Raw genomic sequence first — 23,585 nt, forward strand, 5'->3', positions numbered from 1 at the left:
AGATGGGTTAATGTTGTTTGGTTGTCATGTTAGATATGTATTCAGTTCATTTTTGACTGGTCGCCAGAGCCATTTTCTATCAGTCTCCATCTGGACTGAATCTTTTCAACTGTCTCAAGTGCTTGAGTCTAAAGAAAGTTATTTTTTTTCGCTTTTCATGTTTACTTTTCAGAGCATTGTCTTTGTAGGAAAAATGACTAAATAATGTTCATCTTTGTTATTATACTATACACATGTTGAAGTCCTGATTTGTCTCTTCCACAAATGTTTTAAGTTGGTCTAGCAAAGACCAAAGCTTTGACAATCACACGTAGTACTCCTTGTCCTTGTTCTTCTTACTCTTGCTTGAGGTTTTTGCGGTGTTCACCGGTTTCTCTTTGACGATGCTGCCGTTGGACTGCGCGGAGTTGCTGATGTAGTTGCGACTCTCGTCTACGTGGTACGAACCTTCGTCTCTGTTCCGGTATTTGTACATAGCGTAAAGCAGGATGAGAATACACAGCGCCGCCGCTGCCACGATGCCAACCACCATCCCTGTCGTGCTGCTGGACTCCCGGAAGACCTCCGACGTGCCTGGGTAACCCTTTGGTCCAGCACCGGTGGGATTGGCTGCAAGGGAGGCAGAGACATGATTACCACAAGTGGTCTCAGCTCACCATCTTTAACATTTTATCACTATTAGTATAACTGGATTTATAGTTGTGAACAAATACATTTCTTCTCTGCATGTGTCGATCAATATCACAGTTTAATGTTGAATGATAGTACAGACACCGTGCCTCAAGGTTGCCGAAGCTAAAAGTAGATGTTGGCTGATAGGATTGGCTTTCCAGCCTAATAGTTGAGCAGTTACACTTTGAAGGGACAACAAACAACAACGTGAGAGGGTCCCAGTCAGATTCTGTCTAATTAAATGAATACAAAAGTAGATTCTGAATCTTAAAGCCTTTAAAAATCGTAATGGTTTGCAAGCTAAAACTGTCAAAACTTACCCTCACAGTTAAAGGAGACACAAATGTGGATTTTCTTTTAAAACTCACAAAATCCCCAAATTACTCTCGAAATTATATTGAAATGCCAGCCTGTCATTCCTGCAGCATCCAGAAGAAATTAAAATGCAGGAGCTGGGCATTTTTGTAGACTTTGCCTTAAGTATAAGCCATTTCATCTATTTGCCTAACAGCATTTTAATTCCTGCACAGTATTCTGATGATATTCACTTACAGCACACTCATGAATGAAAAGAGCACATTTGCAACATTCACTGTATATCCAAGCAGCATGAGAGCGTCACAGTTTGTAAAAATAAATCTTTCAGAGAGAAACAATTCTTCAATTGACTCAGCAGATTTTTGCCAAAGGCTGTCCCCACTTCTGTTCTGAAATGGTGCCATTCAATGGAGCATATTCTAAAAAACGCGTCAACCCCCTGATATTATTCAGTCCTCCTGGCACGTCTCTGTGTGTGTGTTTTTGCAGCAGTCATCATTTCTGCTTAAGCCCTCTTTGTTGCATTTGTGAAATCCAAACAGTCAACACTAACATTTGGAAATGAAAGCACTCTGATTCCGCTGGATTGAGGCAAAAACATTATTTGAGGGATTTACAGCTGGGTTCAGATCATAGTTGTGTTGACGTGAAGATGTTACGCTTCGATTTGCATTTACACTGGACAAAACTGACACATAAATAGCTATGTTGCCCTGTAGGTCTGAATTATTTCCTCTGTGTTGACTGGACAGCTATGTTAAAGGTATTCAGCAAGCTTTGCAGTATTGTACTTTGCTGCGGCTCCTTGCCCTTGGCCACAGAGTGCAGGAACACTTATGGAGTGATGCACTGAAAAGCCTATACTTGCACTATGAAGCAAAATATTGATCACTTTGTTACTCCCTGTAAATGACCTTTAGAATGGTACGCTACAGATTTTATTTTGCAGTTGAAATGCTGTTGGAAGTGGAAGACGCACGATAAAACAAGAGATGAAAGACGGTGAAAGTGTATCTTCCACATGAAGGTAAATGTCGTACTTGTTTGTTTAGCACATGTATGATAAGGGCACAAGGTTTGTCAGCGTTAGGTTAGATATGTGTTTTATGAATATTATTGATATTATAAGGCCACAGTGCTAAATGCTGTCCAGATATTAAAGATGGTTGGCTTTTATTTTAGTTTTGCCCTTACGGTGTGTTCACAGTGTGTTCATGAAGCCACAGTAATGTGTGTTTTCTACGACATTAAAGCTTTTGTGACCCATCAGTTGAAGAGTTAGACCATCATTGACCTGGGGACACTTAATTCTCCAGTATAAGTAATAGCAATTTAGTGAACACTCATTACATATTGAAACTTCGGGTTAAAAGATGGGTATATGATCTCATGATCAAAACCTAATGGCATTATATTAATAGTAACCACAATATTCATCTGAATATTCGTGAATATTGATGTGATCCAGAAGACATCAGTCTTTTAAGTAATTGGATTTTACATTTACAATGACAGGCGTCAACATTTTCTCTGTAATGAGTATTTTATATTTATTCAAATACATTTGACACGTGCCGTCCCTAACGTCCCATTTTGCTGTCCCACTTTCCTCACTACTTTTTTTCAAGAACACAATAGTTTGCGAAAAAATAATTGCATTATTCAGCTACGATATCAAACCAGCTTAAAAAAGAAATTTCTCCTTAAAACAAGAACACTGTTTCTTCATTATTTCAATCCTTTGATCTTGGCTAGTCACGGACAACTTTCTTCCTAAGCAAGAACTCAGTATCCATCGTAGAGAGCAACTCTTTATCCATCTCTCACATCAAAAGGGAAAAGCATGGAAAACAAAATTGTGATGCTACTTCTCTGACCAAAGAGGCTCAGAGAGCCTCGTTGTATCAAAAAGGTTGTTTCTTCCTGATCCATGAAGGACAGGCAGAATTAATAAGATGATACAGCACATCCCATCCTACACACTACTTTTGTGGCAATTTCTCAATGTCGAAGGAGCACAATATATATAAGCGAGAAAGATCTTTGGGATTTTTGCAATTACAATTTAAAGGACTGTGTCAATGCTCTTGCATGATTTTATCCCATTTAATAAGGATCAAATATACCTATTCTGCAAACCATGCTAATTTGTCTTTTCCATTGGCTTTAATTGCTTTCTCTGCAATATGATCACGTTAGCAGACTCTTAAAACTTTTACTTTGAGTAAATCAATGTTACATTATTGCCTGTCTGGAATACTTAATACATCTGATAATGTCTAACTGCACAGCATGTATTCTACAAGTATGCATGATTGGTAGCTAAAACTAACCAGCAAAGAATTTGCAAAAATGACATGTCCTACCTCTTTGGACTATTTCACAGTAATTATTGTTACTATTGTTATTATCCAGTGTTTACACAATAAAGAACTTCAAATGTTCGATGACACTGATGGCATCATGCTGTGCTCCTGTGGATCGTTTCCACCAGTGAATAGGGAAGTGATTGCACATCAGTATGCCCACTTGTTCTGAAAGCTGTCCAAGTTATAACACAGCGCTCCTTATGTCTCTGATAGCTCTCTTCACTGTTTCTCTCTCTTGAGTCTCACTAAGTATTGATGGCCTTAGGGATGAAGTACTTTTTTAATTGCATTAATTCCTCTTCTTGAGCAACAATTAACATCGTTTGTGAATGGTGTAATATTAGCTAATGACCCACACACACATGGCATCTATCTTAGCTCAGATCTTGTTCATGCGATGCCTAAAGGGCATGGAAAAGTGTAAACTGTAAAGGGCAAAAGTTCTCTCAGCTGTCTGCCAGGAGAAAAGATGTTGCTGCCGTTCATTGACATGTTTTCCACCATGGTTACACTGATCAGCGGCTCAAGTATGCTTCCAATGCCAGCAGACATTCAAGGGCAAGCGGAGAGTACCACTGGTGGATCGAGTGTGACTGAGCGTTGCAACAGATTAGCTCTGCTTCTGACAAGCCCACTTATCCTTGCAGACAGGTGTGAAGAATGTTCTCCCCTTGTGGGCAAAAGCCACTGGTTGACACAGCTCTTCACCAGCAAGCCATTGTGTGGGCCTTATTGGTGAGTTACTTTCATATTTACTATCTACCCTTTGTTCGGGGTCAAAAAGTTGAAAGTGTAGATATCATAGCAGGTTGATGGAGGGGAGAGCTCTCGATGTGGCACTTGAGGGTTGTATATGAGACCACGGCTGGCTCTACCAGCAAGGAGACAGAGCTAGAAGAGTTCAGGAGGCAGGCCTGCTATTTCAGGAGTGAGTCATGCGATAACAGAACCATGGTGCACTGTTCATTCTGTGAACCAACACCTCCAGCTCAGGGCTTTGTTATTCCCTCTTGCCTGGATCTGTTGATTGGCTCCCCACAGGCTGTGTTCGCACGGAGACTTTATCATTAGAACACCCTCAATCAACTGACCACAGGTTTCCGTTCATTAGTGGAAATGTAAAAAAAAGTTTAGTAAGTAGCTGAGTAGTGACCACTAACTCGAGCACTAACACTGCATTTAGCACACCGCTGAAACAGCCATGTTTTGTTCGAAAAAGATTAGCATTCATTACAGCTCATTAGCTCGCATTTAGTCTCAGCAGTGTCTATCAAACAGCCACCCGATGGCACGCAGGGATCTTTCCGATTCCTTTAAATTAACTGATACACCTGACGCTGCGGCCCATTTGTTACCCATGAGTCTGGCTGTGCACCCTGCCCCGCTTTCCCTCAAGATGGGTTCAGGCAAAGTAATGTGGCAGACACGAGGCCTTCGAGAAAGCCTCATAAGAGCTCAGTCAAAACGCATCTGCCTGTCTATTCATTAGCACTCCATCACCTCAGAATGAAGGCACATAAACTGAGAAAGAAATAGCGCCTGAAACAAGTGTTTAAAATGATGGCTGCTCGTATACCCTCTACTCGAGCTTACCCAAGGGTAAAATTAGACATGGGGAAAATGACCTTAAAGTGCCGTCTAGCTTCATGGCAGCATAGCGGGGATGCAGTTGTGAAGCGATATAGGTAAGCTCAGGGGGGTTAACTTTTGAAGGATTGCAGTTGTGTTAAAGCCGCCAGAATAACTTTCTCCTCTCCGTCCCAGAGCGAGACTGAAATTACAGTATCACATCGAGACCATCATAAAGTCCTTGCTGTTTTATTCACAAGGACAACAGTTAATGTTTCAGTAATTTCGTCACAAATCATTTGCTTTCACCAGTCTTTGCTGAGATACGGCAACGGTAAATATAGAAGCACAGATGATCCTATATATGACCCTCACCAATACATGTTAGTGAAAAAACAGCTGGAATAGCCTGACCAGGAATTCCTATCGCCATACAGAGAAGCAATGACATGGGCACAGATTGGTTTGGCTTCAATGTTCTGGTTACTGCAGGGTTGATAGCATATTTTCTCTTAATTGTACCGGGATTCTTCAGTATGGAAACACAAGTGTGCCTCTTGGAGATATTACCATAGGAGCAGTAGAACTTGTCGTTAAAATGCCTGATGTGATCTCCCCCCTTTTTTGCCTGACTTCTTTTTGCCATGTGCTCTCAAGGAGAGGAATGGGATCAGAGATTCCAGACTGTCAGGCGGAATTTGAATAAATGGTCCCCTTCAAAGACAATTTTTCCTCATTTGTATCCAGCGAGCGGGTTCATTTCTTTGGTAATTTGTAACAGGGTGAGCAGTTGACGGGGGCCACGGATGAAGGAAGGGGGGGGGGGGGGGGGGGGGGGTTACTTCAGGTGTGCGCGAGGCTCGTTCAGCAGTAATGGAGCAACCAGGACTACTTAGGATATATTGACTGGACAGACGAGGCTTGGCCTTTCATAAATAGTATTATTATTAGTTTTGTAGAGTACATATGGACGTTGAGTTTAATATCAGGCAAACAATCAAAGAAAGAAGTTATTTTTAGTAAGCAGGTAATGAAAGGGGATCTTGTGTGAACTCGGTGCAGTGCATGGTGCGGTGCATGGTGCGGTGCATGGTGCATCTTTGAGAGCTTAAGAAGGTGTGGCTGTGGGATGCCTTCAGAGCGACCCCGGGCTTAGTTGGCATGCTCAGTGACACGTTGCTGTTATTCAGCCAGATTATACCATCTTCTTACTTCACATATCCAGCTATAATCACAAGCTGTCAGAGACGTCATATAGTTTGGGATCAGTCTGTAGACAGGCCACTGTATCAACTGCAGCAGAGCCAAAACACTTATTAAATCCCTCTTGCCTCTTTAATTATCCGAATGTCCTCGAGAAGTGATGCGAGCCATCCTGTACTTGTGACATGCTGGCAGCATGCCTGATGACAGCATGCATGTGTGAGCCTGAAGTGACTCTGCTCATGCTCATGGCGGGATGATGAACAGAGAGCTGAGTGGGCAAGTGAGAATTATTAAAAGGTGTCTGAATTAGCCTCGTGAAAGGTATGGCACAATTTAAGCTTTTGCCCATAGGGGCTTCACTTAAAGAGGTGAGAGGAAAGAAGCTTACTCAGCTTGAAAGTCACAAGTTTGGAGCTCGTCTCTTGATTAGATTCCTACAGACTGAAGTTACATGTTCTTTGGGTCTATGTTTGTGATATATCCAGTGGGTCTATAGCTACACAGAAGCTTTTCCTTCCTTCTGCAGAGGACAATCAAATCTAACCTACAGACTCACACTGTGTTATTTAAACAGTTCAACAACTGTACTGTGAACTGTGTATATGAACTGTGATGGCACTCTTTTAGTTTAGTAAAAGAAAAATCATTTTTTAGAGACTATTTCGCAACATAACAACCAACATTATATGATAAGTATTCTATTTTTCTGGCTTGGAAAAATACAGTAAGTGCCCAGATCAGAGGTCTTTCATACTGTGGCTAGACAGAGAAGTCAAAAAAAAATGCAGCATTAAAGTGCATCTTTAGAAAGCATTTTACCGATTGGTCAACTGTGAATTGTTGAGTAATATTTCCAAGCCCCAGCTTACTTATACCATTAACATAACTGACCTTTGGCTGGGCGTCTTATTTTCTTGGGAAAGCAAAGTCTTTCATGCCCTACTTAGACTTATAAACCGACACATTGTGTTAGCATCAATGTCAGCACACCCAAAAGATGTGTGGTAGAAACATAAAAATAATTGAAAATATAAATATGGTGGGATCAGTAAAGAGAAAGACTGACAGTGAGTGTGAAATCCTGTTTTCTCTTCAGAACACACTTCATTGAAAATAGAATGTAGAAAGAAGACGTGGACGGCATAATCCTCACTGAAAGAGCGCAGAAAAACAAAAATGGCAGAATTCCATGAGATTGTCTGCATAAATTGGCAAGGTATGCAGTAATAACAGCAATGATTTTTGCAAAAAAAAGCATGCGTGATTGCTTGGAGGTCATCAGCGCTGTTTGATGGGTATGAGCTCTGCTCACATTTAATGGGCATCCTAGTCTTCAGAAGGCTTTTTCATTTATTAAACCATCACTGCTAGAGGCATTCTGTTGGCATGCAAGGTGCATGCCACTGTGTTCAGGAAAGGAGGGAATGAACACACACACACACAGAGCTCCAGCTGGGTATGATTGAATAACCTATTAAATGTGGGCAGTGACCTCTTAAGCCAGAACAGTGCTCTTAATGTTTCATTAATCTCACAGCTACTTTTAAAACAATGATTTACTCTAATTTGTCTGCCTCTGGCTTGTTGCACTCCAGTCATAGCCATCGGGTTAAAGAGAGTATTCATTTGCAGTTTGATTTATTGGTTTACTCTATGTATTGTTTCCCCACCCATAAATTAAATCTATTAAAACAAATGTCAAACACATTAGCAGCTGCTAACGTTATGTCACTGCAGGAGGCTTGAGGATAGAAACAGATGAGAGAGCATAGAGTGAAGAGGAAACTAGAGATGATTAACCTTAACCTGCCTATGGGCAATCTACAGTGAAGGGCTACTGGAGCTAAGAATAAAAGCACGAAGAGATTATTTGTGAAATGTAGAAGGGTGAGAATACCAAAACTCTCACTGAGACTGCTGGTGTGTACTTGCATTTGACAAGAAGCTCATTTCTTAAATACGTATTACATAATTAATGATGGCTCAATGGTGGAAACAAAATAAAGATACATTTCCGGCTGATGAATCCGACGGTATGTTAGGATATATCGCTCTCCTTCTGTGTGCTCTGAGTTCAGAGGAAAAATATAGTGTATTCTGAAATCAAGAGCAAGAGAACATGTTACATATTTTCCTTTAAAGACGGCAGGATGTATTTACACCAATCGACTATGAATTGGCTATTTCAGTTATCAGGATAACACATATTGAACTTTTGCTATGTATATAAACATATAGTAAAAAAAAAAAACATTATCTAATGTTATGTTTTTACTCAACACACTTAAAGGACTTTCTGGCAGAGGGTTAGAGCAAAGACGGGAAACAGTGCGAAACAGCTAGTTGAAGCTAAAATGGAAAATTGCTGTTTTTATTCAGTTTTTGTACAGATTAAACAAACACGATATGATGCATTAATCAGTGAGCTCTAGAGTCTAGAGGTGCTGTTAGAGATGTTGTCACCAGGCAAGCTTTTTCCAGTATTTATGCTAAGCTAAACTAACTGGGCAATATTACTGTGAATAGAAAATATTGCATATGAAAAGACATAAATAAATTCATTCTTTTTTTCGTAAATTAACAGTATAAATCCCAACTGTTATTTCCTATTGCAACAAAATAGTGTTATCATAATGATCAGATTTGGTGACTAGAATTTGACTGATTTGAACAAATAAGGACGTCTAGCAGCAAGAACGCTCAGGAGAAACACCAAATGATGAGGAACAAAGGCAGTTGCACGGTAACCTTGGATATGGGTCACTGTGCAGCTGCTGCCCTCCATCAACGGCCTGCATGACGCCAATGAAATGAATCAGGCAGGTAAGAGACATCCGTTCCAGCTGACCCCATGCAGCTCGGCAGCGACCTGTTCCATTAACTTTCACCACGAAAACCGAGGTTGGTACTTGAAAATCAGCACCAACCACCATCTCGACAGATTTCTAATCGGGCTATTTTCACACAACTGAGCGATTTTCCCCAGGTGATTGGCCAACACTTCACCGTGGCCTTTAAATGAACACTTTTTTGTGGAAAAGGATTCTTTTATGCTAAATGTCAGGATTTATATAGTATTTCTTTAACATCAGACTTGCCCTTAAAGGCACGTTAGTTCTCTTGTTACCATTCTGTCTGAGATGAGATCATGTGGGAGCTCAAGCATTTGACACATTTTATTTTCCTTCACAATTTTCACAATAGCCATCACAAAGATAGATGCCCTAATGTGTGCCTGAAATCGTAGTCACAGTGATATTCAGCTCGCACAGCCCTGCTGCTTAGTACATGCACACTCCCGGACGATTACAGATCTCCTTTTACAGATCAGATGTGTTGCAGCATCATGGGTCTGTGTATTCCTCAGTGGTTTCCTGTACCGGGTTGGGTGGGTGGGTGGGTGGGGGAGCGATTCAATTTGCTGCAGTAAGATCTAATCTGAGTCCTGCCGGGTGATAAGCTCTGCTGGGACCACAGGCTTTCCATGGTGTCCGGAGGTAAGAGAAATAAAGTTTACCCGATTGATGTCACTCCACTGCTGATGGGGACTGCTGTGGGACTCCAGATGATACATGAGAAGATCTAGAGCTGACCTTGGGCCACAGATAGCTCACATAATAGTCTGCTTCAAAGCTCACCTCTTGGGATCACTTATGCGCCAACATTATCATACGGTATACATGTGCTGTGAAGTCTGAGCACAAGGTTGAGAGAAACAGAGATATCAAGACTTTTTTATCAAGACTGCTTTTGAGTTGAACAGACGGAACAGACTGGCAAAGTGCTGGCTGAAAAATGATATATTATTTGTGTCATTAAAAGGAGTTGGTTGAACAGTAATATGAGAAAGTGGTCCCTTTATCAACGACAGTGGATCCAGTTCTTCATGCACAGCAAACCCGTCTGAGAGTTGGTGAGTGCTTGGCAGAGCGTGTGAATCGTTCTGAATGTAGATATTAATCAGGATACGGTGTTAGACAGCTGCCACCCTGGGAGCCCACAGCTCTGGTGTCAAATCCCCTTCAGTAATCACAGAAGGAGAGGGATACTTTGTTCGGGGAGTGTGCGTACCTGAGCATCACACCGTTCGCGACTGATGTTTTGGCAGATGCCCTTGTCAAAAAATATCATAATGCAAGCTGCTAGTGTGAATCAGTGCGCACACCAATCTCCTGTGAATGGCATTTGACAGAGTTAGCAGATGTACATTGGAAGTACCTATTGTGATGCTGCCCAATGGGAGTATCACTCTAATGTGCAGTATGAGAGTTAGCAAAAGCTAATATTGTGAGTGGAAGGCCAAAGGAACAGGAAGAGAGACAGACTAGAAAGTTGATAGTCTTTGCTGTGGGGCAGACATTAATTTAGTGGAGGTTTTATGACCACATACTGATCGATAGCACATCTAGATGGAGTGGGGGGCCTTGGGTCTGGACTTAATTGTTCTCTGTGCGTCTCATCACTTCAAAATGCATTTGAAAATCCTTCTACTCAAAGGCGGGAGCAAGGGTTAGACTTAATTGCCTTCCGTTTGTGGCAAGGTAAGAGATTAAAAGTTTGTCTGCATTGCAGGGAACAGACAGATATACAATCCTAATTTGTCAGAGTAAATCTAATAAGAACCAGGGGAACAGGGAGTGCTTCCTTTTGTTTAAACATATCAGGGGTCTTGAACACACAATAACAACTATGGACAGAAATATATTTGTGCCACAATCATAAACTCAAAGGGGTGTCATGTGCAGCTAACGTGAACAATAGTATAGGAAACAACAGGATGAACTCCCACTGCTCGCTGTGAAATAAACAGCAGTGGGAACCCTCTACACACTTCACCCACTCCTCTCTGGGTTTACCTCTCTGTACATCAGAAAATGCTATGTGCTGACGATGAAAAAATATGTGCACAATTAAAACACAGCAATAACAGCTTCTTTGACACATACAAAACACCTTAACCAGGTGTGAACTACTAGTTATGCGTGCAATTCTCAGTGACAGAGCTGTTCTGATTAAAAGTACTGGTGTTGGGTGCGTTCTATCTCAAAGCCAAAGAAGAGGAAGCTAATATCTCCAAACTCATCAGTGTACGAACTGAAAATTAGCATTTTATGTTGAACATTTTGGAAAAAAAAGGAAATTTGGGACTTTTTTGTTGTTGCTGTAAGTTACTGTTAAGAGGTTTGATATCATATCTGTGCCGTAAGTGATTCTACAACCAGCAGCCAGTTAGCTTAGCTTAGCATAAAGACTGGAATCAGGGGCTAACAGCTAGCCTGCCACTGTTCAAAAGTACACCAATTTAAAAAAAAGGTAAGTAAATAATGTTTTAATTATTGAGCTTCAGAGGTGGTAGTTAGCGCACTTTGTTGCCTTTGTACAGAGCCAGGAAAGATGGTTTCCAATGTTTATGTTAAGCTAAGCTAACCGACTGCTGACTGTAGCATCATATGTAGTGCACAAATATGAGAGTGATGTTGATTTTATCAAAATCGTAAAATAAAGCATATTTATAAAATTTTAAACTATTGCTTTAAGCAATTGTAGTTAAAATGTTAGCCCAGCGGACCGTCTATGTTTAGATAGTCAATTGCAGCCTAAGGCCCTTCAGATTTAAAAAATAAATAAAAAGTTTTACTGCATTTATATTGTTCCTGAACATTGAAATATAAGAAGCAGTAAAATCATACTCTGTGGCAGGACGGAAGCTTCCCAGACAGACCTAATGGATAGCCTCTGGCTTGCTGTATTATGCGGTTGGTGGTAGCCAGAAGAAGAGCAACTCTGCCTCTGAGAAGTGTTCAAGCCTTAACTGAAGCTCCACTCTGCTCATTTAAACAGTGTGCGTTAGCCTAGAGTGTCTTGGTGGGGGCGGACTATGACACACAGAGACACGGTGACACACCCAGAGAGAAGTAGAATAAAAAGAGATGACTAACCTAACCCACCTGAGCTCGGCTCACAGGGATCAATGTCTTCATCATCGCTCGGACACTCGGCTGATGCCACCAGCAAGTCGTCGGTTGTCTGAAAAGAGAGAAGCACACAGTAGAGCGGTGAGGGCATGAAATACTTAGCTGCATCAACGGGGTAAGATGGCTCCCACTCAGAGCTACCAGTAATGGTGTTTCCAGAGGGTTAGCTTGAGGACAGCGGGCAGATGAGATGTGAATCCAGACAGCGACACTGTTTGGCTGCTGGATTTATCTGTCAACACGGTCACACGCTGCCTTGCGCTGTAGCAGCTGCTGCACTGCTTTCCAGGCAACACTATCCTTACAGAAAATGAGATCTGATTATTGAGGAACAGTGGAGGCTAAAGTTCACAGCACAATTGTCAACTTGCATGCTCAGTTTGTGCCGCAGTGTGTGGCTTCGCATGGCCCTTCAACGGATTGTTAAGAGCCATCACAGAACACCTCTTGACATTTAGAAGACAAGCAGCCATGAAGGCTTAAAGCAAGAGATTGGAAAACAAAGGGCAGAGCAGCAGAGGTTTAATCAATATAATTTATTTCGATGTGATTCAGTATCTCTTTTTCAAAATGAGCATATAAAATAAACCAAAATCATTGCATATACTCTGCAGAGGTGTTTAATTATTCACACCAAAATCCATTTTAGACAACTTTCAATGCACGTCATCACCCAACCAACACAACACATTTGACCCTCTTGAAAAATGGGAAAGGGCAAACAAAAGACCAGAAACAAAGTATACTGTAAAACATTATACTGCAATGTTCTTTTATAGTCTTCAGGCCATTTGATCAGCTCTGCGTTAAAGGTCATTTCATTTAAGCATGGCAGCCTCTTCAGGGCCGGGTTAGATTTTCGGTTATGGAGCGCTGCTAAGCAGAATAACCTGCTGCTATACATTTAGCCTTGCACCTCTACCCTCTTTGTACAAATACTTTTAAAACCTCTAATGCAAGACTGACAATATTTACTGCACTTACATTGTCATACTCTCTGGTATGGATGTGTATGACAGCCACAAAATAAAAAATAGAGAAGGAGTGAGAAATGCATTAAGCCGCAAAATTGAAGATGGACCTGGGGTTTTATTCAATTTGTGCCATTATTTCACTGATGTTTGACTGTCCATCAAAACTATATCTGCAAGTTGAATTAGTATTGACTCATCTTAAGGAAATTAAAGGTGATGTCATTTGCTTAACATCCATTTGGCTTCATATAATGCAATTTTATTGTGACTGTAACATCATTTGGACATTCTGGACACGGACCAACATCATCTTTACATAATAGACCTGAAAATGATAGATCAAACCCATTAAGGGAGTTGTGGTCGGAGGGCTGTTTTTGGTGCATCTGTGCTGGGTGAGGCCCGGGGAAGCCGACCAAATGTATATTTAATTTGCTGTGCATGAGGCTGATACACGGTGTCGGCCATCCAGATGGCAAAACTGCCGGATCCTGGAGTGCCACATCCATCACTTCAGCCTTGTGATTTGTTTTTCCTGGCGGGAGATCTTGACACTCTGCACTCACTGCAGAGGTACGGGAATCAAGTAATCAATACTCCCTCTCTCTTCTTCCCACCTTACCATGCTCATGCTCATTCTCTCTCTCTCTCTCTCTCTCTCTCTCTCTCTCTCTCTCTCTCTCTCTCTCTCTCTCTCTCTCTCTCTCTCTTTGCAAGCAGAGAGGAGGAAGCAATGTGATGTGGGTGTACTAGATGTAGGGTAATTCCCTATAGAATAACTTGAGTGGAGGTGTATGCCCGTTCATATTTCCATGTTTGTTTCCTCATTCAGGTCAGACAGCTACAGCCTGAGGCCTTCAACTTCATCACCACAGCAAAATGCAATAACGAAAACGGATATTTGTTTATCTCTTTAACGGAGAATCTTTGATTTTATGATTAAAAGGTCCAGACATTGTATCCAGTCTTTTATGAGATGAATCTGCAATTCAAAGTTTAAATTCTGTAAAAAAATCGTTCTGCCCTTTAAAACTCTGCATTACAGACATTCTGAAATAACTGTAAGGAACCGAAATGTGAAATGTGTCACTGCACCTTGATTGAGATTTTCAAACAAGCGACAGGGAACCATGATGCATAACTGTCTTAGCACCGCCATAAAGAAATGTCATTTCACCCTCCAAGGACAAAGGCTGTGTGCAGTTCTGTGTAAGTGTAGCTCAATTGTGCCTGTAAGCCACTTCTAAGTCCAATCCTTCTTAGATCTTATCAAAATATCAACCCTATGCTTTACCTTTAAATGAATATTGTGTGTATAGTGGATGTAAGCCTATGAATCAAGGCTAAAATGAATTTGCATGTTACTGGGCGTCAGTCTGCCAGCCAGGATTAGTGTGTAGGTCAACATTTTGATGTGGTCATGACCTGGTTGAAATCCAATAACATTACCAATTCACGGTGTCCTCCTCCAATGCTTGACTTCTTTTTCAGCCGTGACAATTCAATGTGGGCTATGTGAGGGGCTTACCATGCAATTTAGCCACTGTGATGAAAACTGACTGGTAGCTTGGGTGGGTTGTCTGGAAAGGACACTGGCATCTTTGGATATCTTTTCTTTTAAAGGAGAAATAACACAGGCTATGCATGTGGTGATTTTGACACTGCTGTAATTTTGAGTTAAAAATAAAAGAGGTTTCCTGATCTAAATGGCACCTTTTTTTTTTTTTTTACATTTTCCAGAAATACTGTATGTGTTTGGGAGAGTTCATTAGCTCAGCAGAGTCAGGTTTACTGATGCGTAGAGCATCATGCCCACAGGAAAGATGCTCCAATAGATAAGCGAATAAACAAGATGTACCTGTAGTTCATTTTATGAAGGTACTTCCAAAATGCTAAAAGCAAAGGCCCTGGGCTTGCAAAGCCTCATTAATCTAGCGGTAAAGTGCTGAAGCCATGGTGAACCTAAAGCACAGCTCATTTATCTGCCTGCTCAGAGCAGCAGAGAGCACACTCCTATGAGATGTACTGAGGAAACCTGGGGAGACAGTTGGGAGTATGAAACACATAATAATGGAGGAAAAAGAGATACTGGAGAGAGAAACCTGCTTTTAGTGTTCATACAAAATGTATGAACATGTTCATAGTTTCCAGGTACAGTGTCCTTTCAAATTCTTTATGTGTCGGGGGAATTTTATATACAAAGACAAGAGAAGAAGAATAAATCTTGTTAGACTTTATAGCGGAGTAAAGTTATTGACTGACCTTGGCTCATGCACTGATTGAACCATCAAAGGGGATGTGGACCAGGGAATTCCAACCTGACTCAGCCAAAGGCGCCCTGGTGCTTTCTTTAGCACTGTCACGGCGGTTTTCGATCTCTGACGATTGATAATAGTCCTCCTTAATGAGATGTCCCGGCCAAGCCGTGGTCTACATGCAAGCTCACGAAAGCCTAGTCAGCAGTGTCATTCTGCTAGACGCCAGGTTATCTACAACCCTGCAAACACTGATCTGTTCCCCACTAATGCTAAACTACACAGTGTCCAACACCGCTTTCTAATATCTACTGTATGGAGTAGGTGGCTTTGCTTTAATGCTCTACATTTGTACACTTCTGCCCTGAACGCATGGTTTCCCCTCTTGGCAGGGAGAGGAGGCTGTGTGCAGCTAACCCGGGGCTCGAGAGCAAGAGACACCTTCTCTGTGATAACCTGTCGGCATGTCTCTATGGAGAGCCGTGGGTTTTCACATTGTTTTCTCTCTGGTCTAATTTGATGAATGCTCTCTGGCACAAAACATGTCTCTTTGGAGACGAGCTGAAAGTCAGGAGGACACTGAAGGCATCTGAAGGGTTTATTCGAACCATGCCTCTGCTGTCCCGGTAATGTATTCCACTGAGGATGCTTGCTATTTTCTTTTGCCTCTCTCCTTTTCTATATCCCCCCCCCCCCCCTCGTAAGCCCTGTTTTTGTCCAATATAAGCTCTTGTTTTGCAAATCTCCCTCTCTCTTGTTATATAGCTGATCTGTAACAATAATACAATTGATGTTTTTTTTAACTCAATGTCTGTATTCTGTTGCTTATCAAGACTTGGTGTAAATCCCAATACTTTTTCAGAATGCCAGAAATGCTGCGCTATTATCAGCCAGTCGATTCTGGGTTGATTGAAAAATCTAATAGCAAATGGCTTTGCTCCACGCTATCGCAACACATAAAAAAAACCTGTCTACTAAACTGCAAGCAAACCTGCAGATTCTGCCTCATAACTTCTTATCTTTCTCTGCGTCTGATCCTTCATTTCCACAGCTCATTTGCTCATACTGCACACAAGCCATTAGATGTAAGCGCCCTACTGAATAATAGTCTGTCACTATTTTCGGACCATACAAGGGAGAAATCACTGATAGAGGTGGACTGCACAAAGGTCTTATTTTTTTCCAACATGTAGAATGTTATCTATCATAGTGCTTGAAATGATCTTTTATTCTTATCCCACTTTAAATGCAAACAGAGCAGGTTTTAGAATCATATTGTTTATGAAAATGTGATTTCTGGATATTTAGAAGACATACTATTTAGAAGGCATAATGTGTATTTCTATTAGTGTGTTTGCTGGAATAGTATTGCTTCACCAATTATGACGCTGAGAATATTTACTACTTTGTGTTAGACTTTTCTGACAGAAAAATAAATTGCAAATAAAAATCAGAGCACCATTTTTCTACTTTTTTTGTTTTCATGTATCTAACCAGAAGGGCAGTGCAATGCCAGAAAAAAACCACTAACTGCTACATGATGTTTCATACTGTTCTTGATATTGTCCTCATGTTTTTATATTATCTCATGATAATCCCGGATAAATCATATCAAGGTTACTCTCAGGACTCCACTTGAAGCCAATGCTATAGGTGTTACATATATCTTGTCTGTAATTGGCCCTTGAAGCCAAAGCTCCAACTGCCTCTAAAAGCAGGGGAATCAGTATTCTCCATATGTTGCTGTTCGAACCGTGTGCCATTATTTCTCATGCTGGCCCTGATTTACGATAGTGCCCCGCTAGTGTCCAGACCTGACCAGAGTTGCAGTCTGCACAGACTAATTGGGAGGAGTTTGTTGTCCTAAGCCTCACTCTTGCAGCAACACATCATTAGTGTGCCAGTGAGAGAGAGAGGGGGAGAGAGGGAGGCGATGGGACGGCAGATAGAAGCGACTCGTGGTCAGACACGGCAGGAATCTACCCATGGCAGCTATCACACCGCCGCAGCAGCTCTTATCAGAACTCCTGATGACATCCAAGTATCTAACTTAGCACCCTGGAACTAGGTCGATGTTGATGAATAATTTAGTCCCAGATGCTCAATAGATTCCAACTGAATAATGAAGGCGTGTGGGCCTTTAAGACTGTGGGTTCAGCTCAGTGTATTGCCTGGCCTTCGCCCACACTCTTCCTACTGCTGGTCTGCCAAGCTGCCAACATCATGGACTCACACAGACACAGACTACAGCAAGGCAATGACATTATCGCTATCACAGTACAGCTGTGTAACATACAGTGAATGATTTATATGTATTCATATGCTGATCATCTTAAAATCTTTTGGGACATTTTTACTACCTGGGCTTTTTAACAATTAAATACAAGCTCTGACGTGGGGCTTTATGGTGGCACATCAGATTGCCACTGAGACTGAGTGAGTAGGGAATAGGGGACAACTCTCTGCTGTTACCTCGCTGAAAAGGATTTACATCAGATCCTGCAATTCTCCGTAAATGGATAAACAAAGCTTCAAAACAGGAACTGCTTGTTACTGAAATATTGTCAACTGAGTGTTCCTGAGCACTGCATTAATCTGTTCCCATACAAAATAAATTCCTCACTTCTGGACATCACAGACCATTGACCTGTTTGAACGTTAATATGCTGTGCCGCTATTACTTATGGAGAAGAAAAATACAAAAACGTATAACTAAAAAGATATAATTTGGGAAAATAATAGGCACAGTTGAGATAAACAAGTTTTAAAAAAACAATCTAGAAATTGTTAGTATAAGCCTACTTTAAAGCACTGAAACTGCATTGTCATATTTTTTTGACAAACAAACTATTCTCTCAACAACAATCCTGACTTTTTGTGACTCCAACAACCTCACTCTAAAGAACATCAAAACATGAGGTCACTAAACTAACCATAACCACCATCTTTATTATTCAAAACTGTCAGTAATTACCTGAGGCATTTGAGCAGGCCACTGAGGGCATTCTGTAGTGTGATTCTTCAGAGCGCCTGAGAAATTCATGCAAAAAAAGATGCAGGCATTTCTCAAAGGCAATTAACTCAGAGTAATTGGTGTCTCCTCCTTTCTGTTTGGTGTTTTTTTCTGCTTGTGTATACCATAGTGATAAACTGGCCGTGGTGGACAGCTGTTTTCACTTGCCAAGTTATGAGACACTGTCCCTTTTGGGAGAGAGGCTTTGCTTTATTTAAAACGAAGCAGCTGTTGCTGCGACTGGACCTCAGGCAGAGTATCAGAGTGTCATTAAAAAAAGAATGGTCGGAGGCTCTCCATCTCCTCCCCTGGTACCCACATGTTTCTGTCTTGCCATACATCTTCCTCAAGGCTTAAGACACTGCACAGACAGTCTAACAAGGCACTGGGAGGCAGCTTCACACACCTGGTACACTCACAGCGCACAGTGTGGAAACATACAAGCATAGTTTCACACAGAAACACACACATGCCAAAAGTCGACTGGTTACGACATTTAATTTTTTTTAAATGCCGACAGTCTGGTGGATTCAATCTGTCCAGAATCAGTCCTTTGTTAATGCGTATGTCCTCAACAGAGCACTGGATTTCATTATTACTGAGGAGGAAAGTCAGAGGAATGAATACAGTTAAACGTCCAGGTTTTGTGTCTAACAATAAAAAAAAAAGAAATTCTCACAAAAAGGCTTGGGAATGAGTGAGGAGTGACAGGGCAATTGCTAGTTTGGTGCACCGGCCCAGAAAAGCTATCCGGTGTAAAATGAAAGGCTGCCTTTGAGAGAGCGACACAAAGGCACAGGTGGGGGCTAATGCAGGAGTCTAAAGGTGTACTGTACAAGTGGATATGGAGGAGGCAAATACAGAGCTGCTTCAAAATGTACACATGCCTGTGCCCTCATTAAATGAGGTCCCTCTCGGGGACCCGAGAACACTGCTGTGTGAGGACTCCTTTTAATGTGGCTGCTTCAAGGCACTGCTGCGCCGCTTTGTAGATGTTTCTCGAGTCCCCCCGCAGGACCACGTTCAACTTATTTTCCAGGAACAGTCATCCGCACGGCCTTAATGAAAATCCAACACTTAGCACGGTACGTGATGCGGCTCAGGCACCAAGGTAACCAGAACTGTCAAACTATCACCATGTCACTCACTGACTCAGAGTGAACCATGTGTGACTGGTGCCCAGTTACACCCCTCATACAACCCCAGACTCGAGACATTCTGTGCAACTAACAACAAACAGTTGATATTTTGATTTCTAATTAACCAGGGGGCTCATTATGTATTACTGGGGACATATAAATAATGTGCACACAATATGGACGAGTGCCTGTAGTCACCTCACACTGCAGAGAGCGTGCACATTGAGCGGCTGCCATGTAGGATACAGCTTCAAGCAGATTACACAGGCGAAGGCTGGATGCCTTCTGCTAGCTACACGCTCGAAATGATAAAATCTTAATATGAAATTCATAACACTATCTGCCTCCATCTACCTCCTACGCTACCCCCTCTTGTTCTCTCATTTCTTCGCTCTTGCCTATGCATAAACACGGCTCCATAGAAGTATATTACATGGTTGACTTTGTCCCTCCCCCTTACCCCTGCTTTCACACTTCTCAGATAAATGAAATCTGTCTGCATTGAAGCATTTTCCCCTCTGGATGTCCTGATATTTTCCTTATCTGAAATCGAATCTGGAGCTCTGTGCACGTCTGTAGCTCGCCTTGGTAGTAATCTGGCCTGAGAGCAGAGAACTGCCCTGGAGGAATATCATACACTAAGGATAAGCTCGCGAGTGAGGGAGGAATAACAATTACCAGAAAAAATGGCTTGTAATCATGGAGCTTTCTATCTAAATGCTAACATACATCACTTGCCATTTTGGGGAAACTGTTTGGGGAAATTCTTCATTTTCTTGTTTCTTTCCCTCGAAATCTAAAAATAGCTGACAAATATAAGCATGTGCCTGTGTGTGTTTTGAGAAAGAGAGCGCGTGAGAGCAAGAGATATGCAGCTTGGCCACAAATCACTGTCTTCCTGACTTTACCTGCGTCTTGACATGCAGTCCCAGTCCCTCATCAGGTGACAGCAACAAATTTGTCATCTTAATATAGATGCCATCACTGCTGAGATGAATGTAAGCGGGTCTCATTCCCATGTGTAACGTTTGCAAAAACACGACATGAGGAAAGAGGAAGAGAAGCTTTGCCCTACAACAGCAGACCAGGTCGCCTGTAGCTCCCACAGAGCGTCATCAGATTCCTGTCCTCCAGGTCTGGATGTGTCATTTACAAAGGCCCAGTGCCATAAACTAATGAGCAATGCTCTCATTCAGAAAAGACGTGACAAAAGACATAGTGATACATTTCAGGGCGGAAATCAAAAATTGTGATAATAGAAAGTCTCAATTGGCAGCATTTATTTATTATTTTAAATATTTATAGATCATTTTTATTTTTTATTTTGACTAATTTTTATATAGCTTTGGACTTCCAAAAATATGCTTTCATTTTTATTCGATCTCATTTATCTTCAAAGGAATAAAATGTTTGTTTCCAGTCTTTGTGCTAAGCTAAGCTTACTGGCAGTAACTTCATATTTACTGTACAAACATGAGAACTGAACATCTAACTCCTGGCAAGAGTGAAACTATTTCCCAAACTAACTAACTAACTATTCATTTAAACAAAGTTAGATTCCAAATGTAAGCACTCGTTTGCTCGATTGAGTTACATTCCTTCCCGAGGCCATTTCTCCATTACTCTCTTCTCTTGTCCACTTGCCTAACAAACAGACAGGCTTCATTTGCTGGCATGCGGATGTCTTTATTTCATTTCTGTACCTCCTGGAATGTGTTTTACTTTAATTGAATCGATGTGGTAATGACGTTAGTGTACATTATACCCGCATTCCATCCCCGAACTTGCCTTTATTGTACTAGATCTGGTGTTCAACATCAGAAGATGGCTGCTCCCGCAAACAGAAGCAGCCATCTTGATGTGTGTACATTATGATCTTTATCTAAGCTGTGGAATCACTTAGCACGCTGCTATGAAACTCCAGATACAGAAAAGTAAATGGATGAACGTAGATTTACACTCAAGTCAAGGTCTTCTGGTTTACGAATGTTCTTTGCAACCAAATACATTTTCTACAACTGACGGGATAAATAAAAGGTTTTATCTGAAGATAAAACAAGACTATAACGTCTGCTTTGGTGGGAACTAAAGTGATACATTTGACAGGCATTGCTTGTATCATAAATAAAGGAGCCTTTGGATGCATAAGCCTGTGTCAGTTTATGCCTGACACTTTCTACCAGCTTTTGAGAAAATTATTTTTGAAAGTGAAGAGAGCTCAGAACAGCTCAGTGAGCAGTTGGCAGAGAGCTTGTGTTCATGAATTTGATGTATAAACCAGCTGATCGCAGAATCTTGCAGGTGGGAGCAATGCACCGGAGGACAAATTGTATCTTATGTTCAACAGTTGGCCCAGGACTATTTTGTGTTTCTACAAATCATACGGTACCACAAAATGTCCTAAGAGACAACAATATGGTCTATAAAACATGCTGTGAAGCTGTCAGTGTCAGTATCTCCTCCACGCACAATCCAACACTTTATGAAACAGAGACAACATTCACACTGCGTAGGTTTCATTTTTGTCATCCAAACAGACTAAGTGGGAATATTTGTAATGCTGCCAGTAGTGCGCAACCTGCAAAAGCAAAGATGCTTCTTTGTTGACTATCTTAATAATGGCAGCATGTATGAAGCACTTGGCTGTAACAATTTTAGAAGCCTTTAAAACAAGCAAACAGGAAATAAAACAAGGCATCTTGGGGCCCTAAGCAGGCTAATTTTACATTTTTGTACCTGCTGCAGACGAGCCTGTCTCTGCCGTCAACTATCAAAAAAGTGCAAACATTCATCAAATCCTGTGAACGCACGTCAACACACACTGGCATGTTTGTGTTCACCCCTGCCAAGGTGGACTGGATCAACGAGTCACACGGACTCTATGTGTACAACACAGTGTTGAAGGGCAGCTACCATAATGGCCCCCGGTGAGGCTCAGATGATGGATATGGTCTGTCGCTGGGAGTGAACGCCGCAGCCCGGGGGCCACCGTGGGTCTGCGGCGTTACCTTCTTTGCCATCTGTCAGCACTGGGTGGGCACAAACCCATGACTTGGGCCTGGGGCAGAACACACCAGGACCACCTTCAACAGCGCACACCTCACTTTAGGGACAAGGTGGGGAGGTCAGCAAGACACGAGTGCTGCACTGGAGAGCTGTCTATCTACATATTCTGCAATTCAACCTGTTTCTGCTCTCATCTAATGAATGTTACACATGCATGCATGGTTTTCAGTTTCTTCAGCTTGGAAAGGGGATGGCACCAACAGCATATATGACAATAAATACAAACATTAATAGTGCATCTGTCAGTGAAGCAAGCCATTTGATAGAAACTGCTGTTTTTTTCCCCTCAAGCTTAGAGCATCTCAGTAGCATGATGGTCAATCCCATACATCTGCATTGTAGGGGAAATCGAGCAATTCCTTTTAATACAAATACAAAAAGGAGACTAGAGAGAGAAAAAAAAAAGAATCTTTTCAAATCATTCATTTCCTATTTAGCTCCACTCGGTGCGGGCGTGAATGTTAAAATCTGGCTGTGATTGAAAGTGATTTGATCATGTTATCACGTGAAATAGGGGCTGCACGGTGGTGTAGTGGCTAGCACTGTCACCTCACAGCAAGAGGGACCTGGGTTCGATCCCCGATCCCGGGTGGTCCTTCTGTGTGGAGTTTGCATGTTCTCCCCGTTGCAGCTTGGGTTCCCTCCGGGTTCTCCGGCTTCCTCCCACAGTCCAAAGACATGCAGCTTAGGTTATTTGGAGACTCAAAATTGCCCGTAGGCGTGAATGTGGGCATGAATGTTTGTCTGTCTCTATATGTGCCCTGCGATGAACTGGCGACCTGTCCAGGGTGTACCCTGCCTTCGCCCAATGTCAGCTGGGATCGGCTCCAGCGACCCTGAACAGGATAAGCGGTTTGGATAATGGATGGATGGATATCACGTGAAATAAGGAAAATGAAGTAGGGTTCTGGCTGATCTGAAAGTAATGCTAACTTTGATAAATGTTTGAGAATTCTTCAGAGGAGAACTTCCTTGATTCAAAACATTTTACTGTTTAATTTAGTTTTTACACTAAATCAGACTTTCAAA

The 23,585-nt window shown here is 41.7% G+C and overlaps 1 protein-coding gene across 7 annotated transcripts in view; it reads right to left on the reverse strand.

The window, feature by feature from the left end:
- Nucleotides 1–304: 304 nt before the first annotated feature.
- LOC142932962 (neurexin-1a) overlaps nucleotides 305–23,585 on the reverse strand; it is a 228,749-nt gene continuing 205,468 nt past the window's right edge. For 4 of the 7 annotated variants that reach the window (XM_076077075.1, XM_076077076.1, XM_076077077.1 and 1 more), the window contains 2 exons: nucleotides 12,083–12,161; nucleotides 305–609 (listed from right to left, as the gene is read on the reverse strand). In XM_076077075.1, the coding sequence (XP_075933190.1) occupies nucleotides 305–609; nucleotides 12,083–12,161 (384 nt within the window). Of the gene's footprint in view, nucleotides 610–12,073; nucleotides 12,162–23,585 lie in introns of all 7 variants that reach the window. The other 3 variants (XM_076077074.1, XM_076077079.1, XM_076077078.1) reach the window with 1 other exon arrangement.

The sequence above is a fragment of the Anarhichas minor genome, unplaced genomic scaffold (assembly GCF_050575085.1).
Source record: "Anarhichas minor isolate MPS153535 unplaced genomic scaffold, ASM5057508v1 ptg000058l, whole genome shotgun sequence".
NCBI classification, from domain to species: Eukaryota; Metazoa; Chordata; class Actinopteri; order Perciformes; family Anarhichadidae; genus Anarhichas; species Anarhichas minor.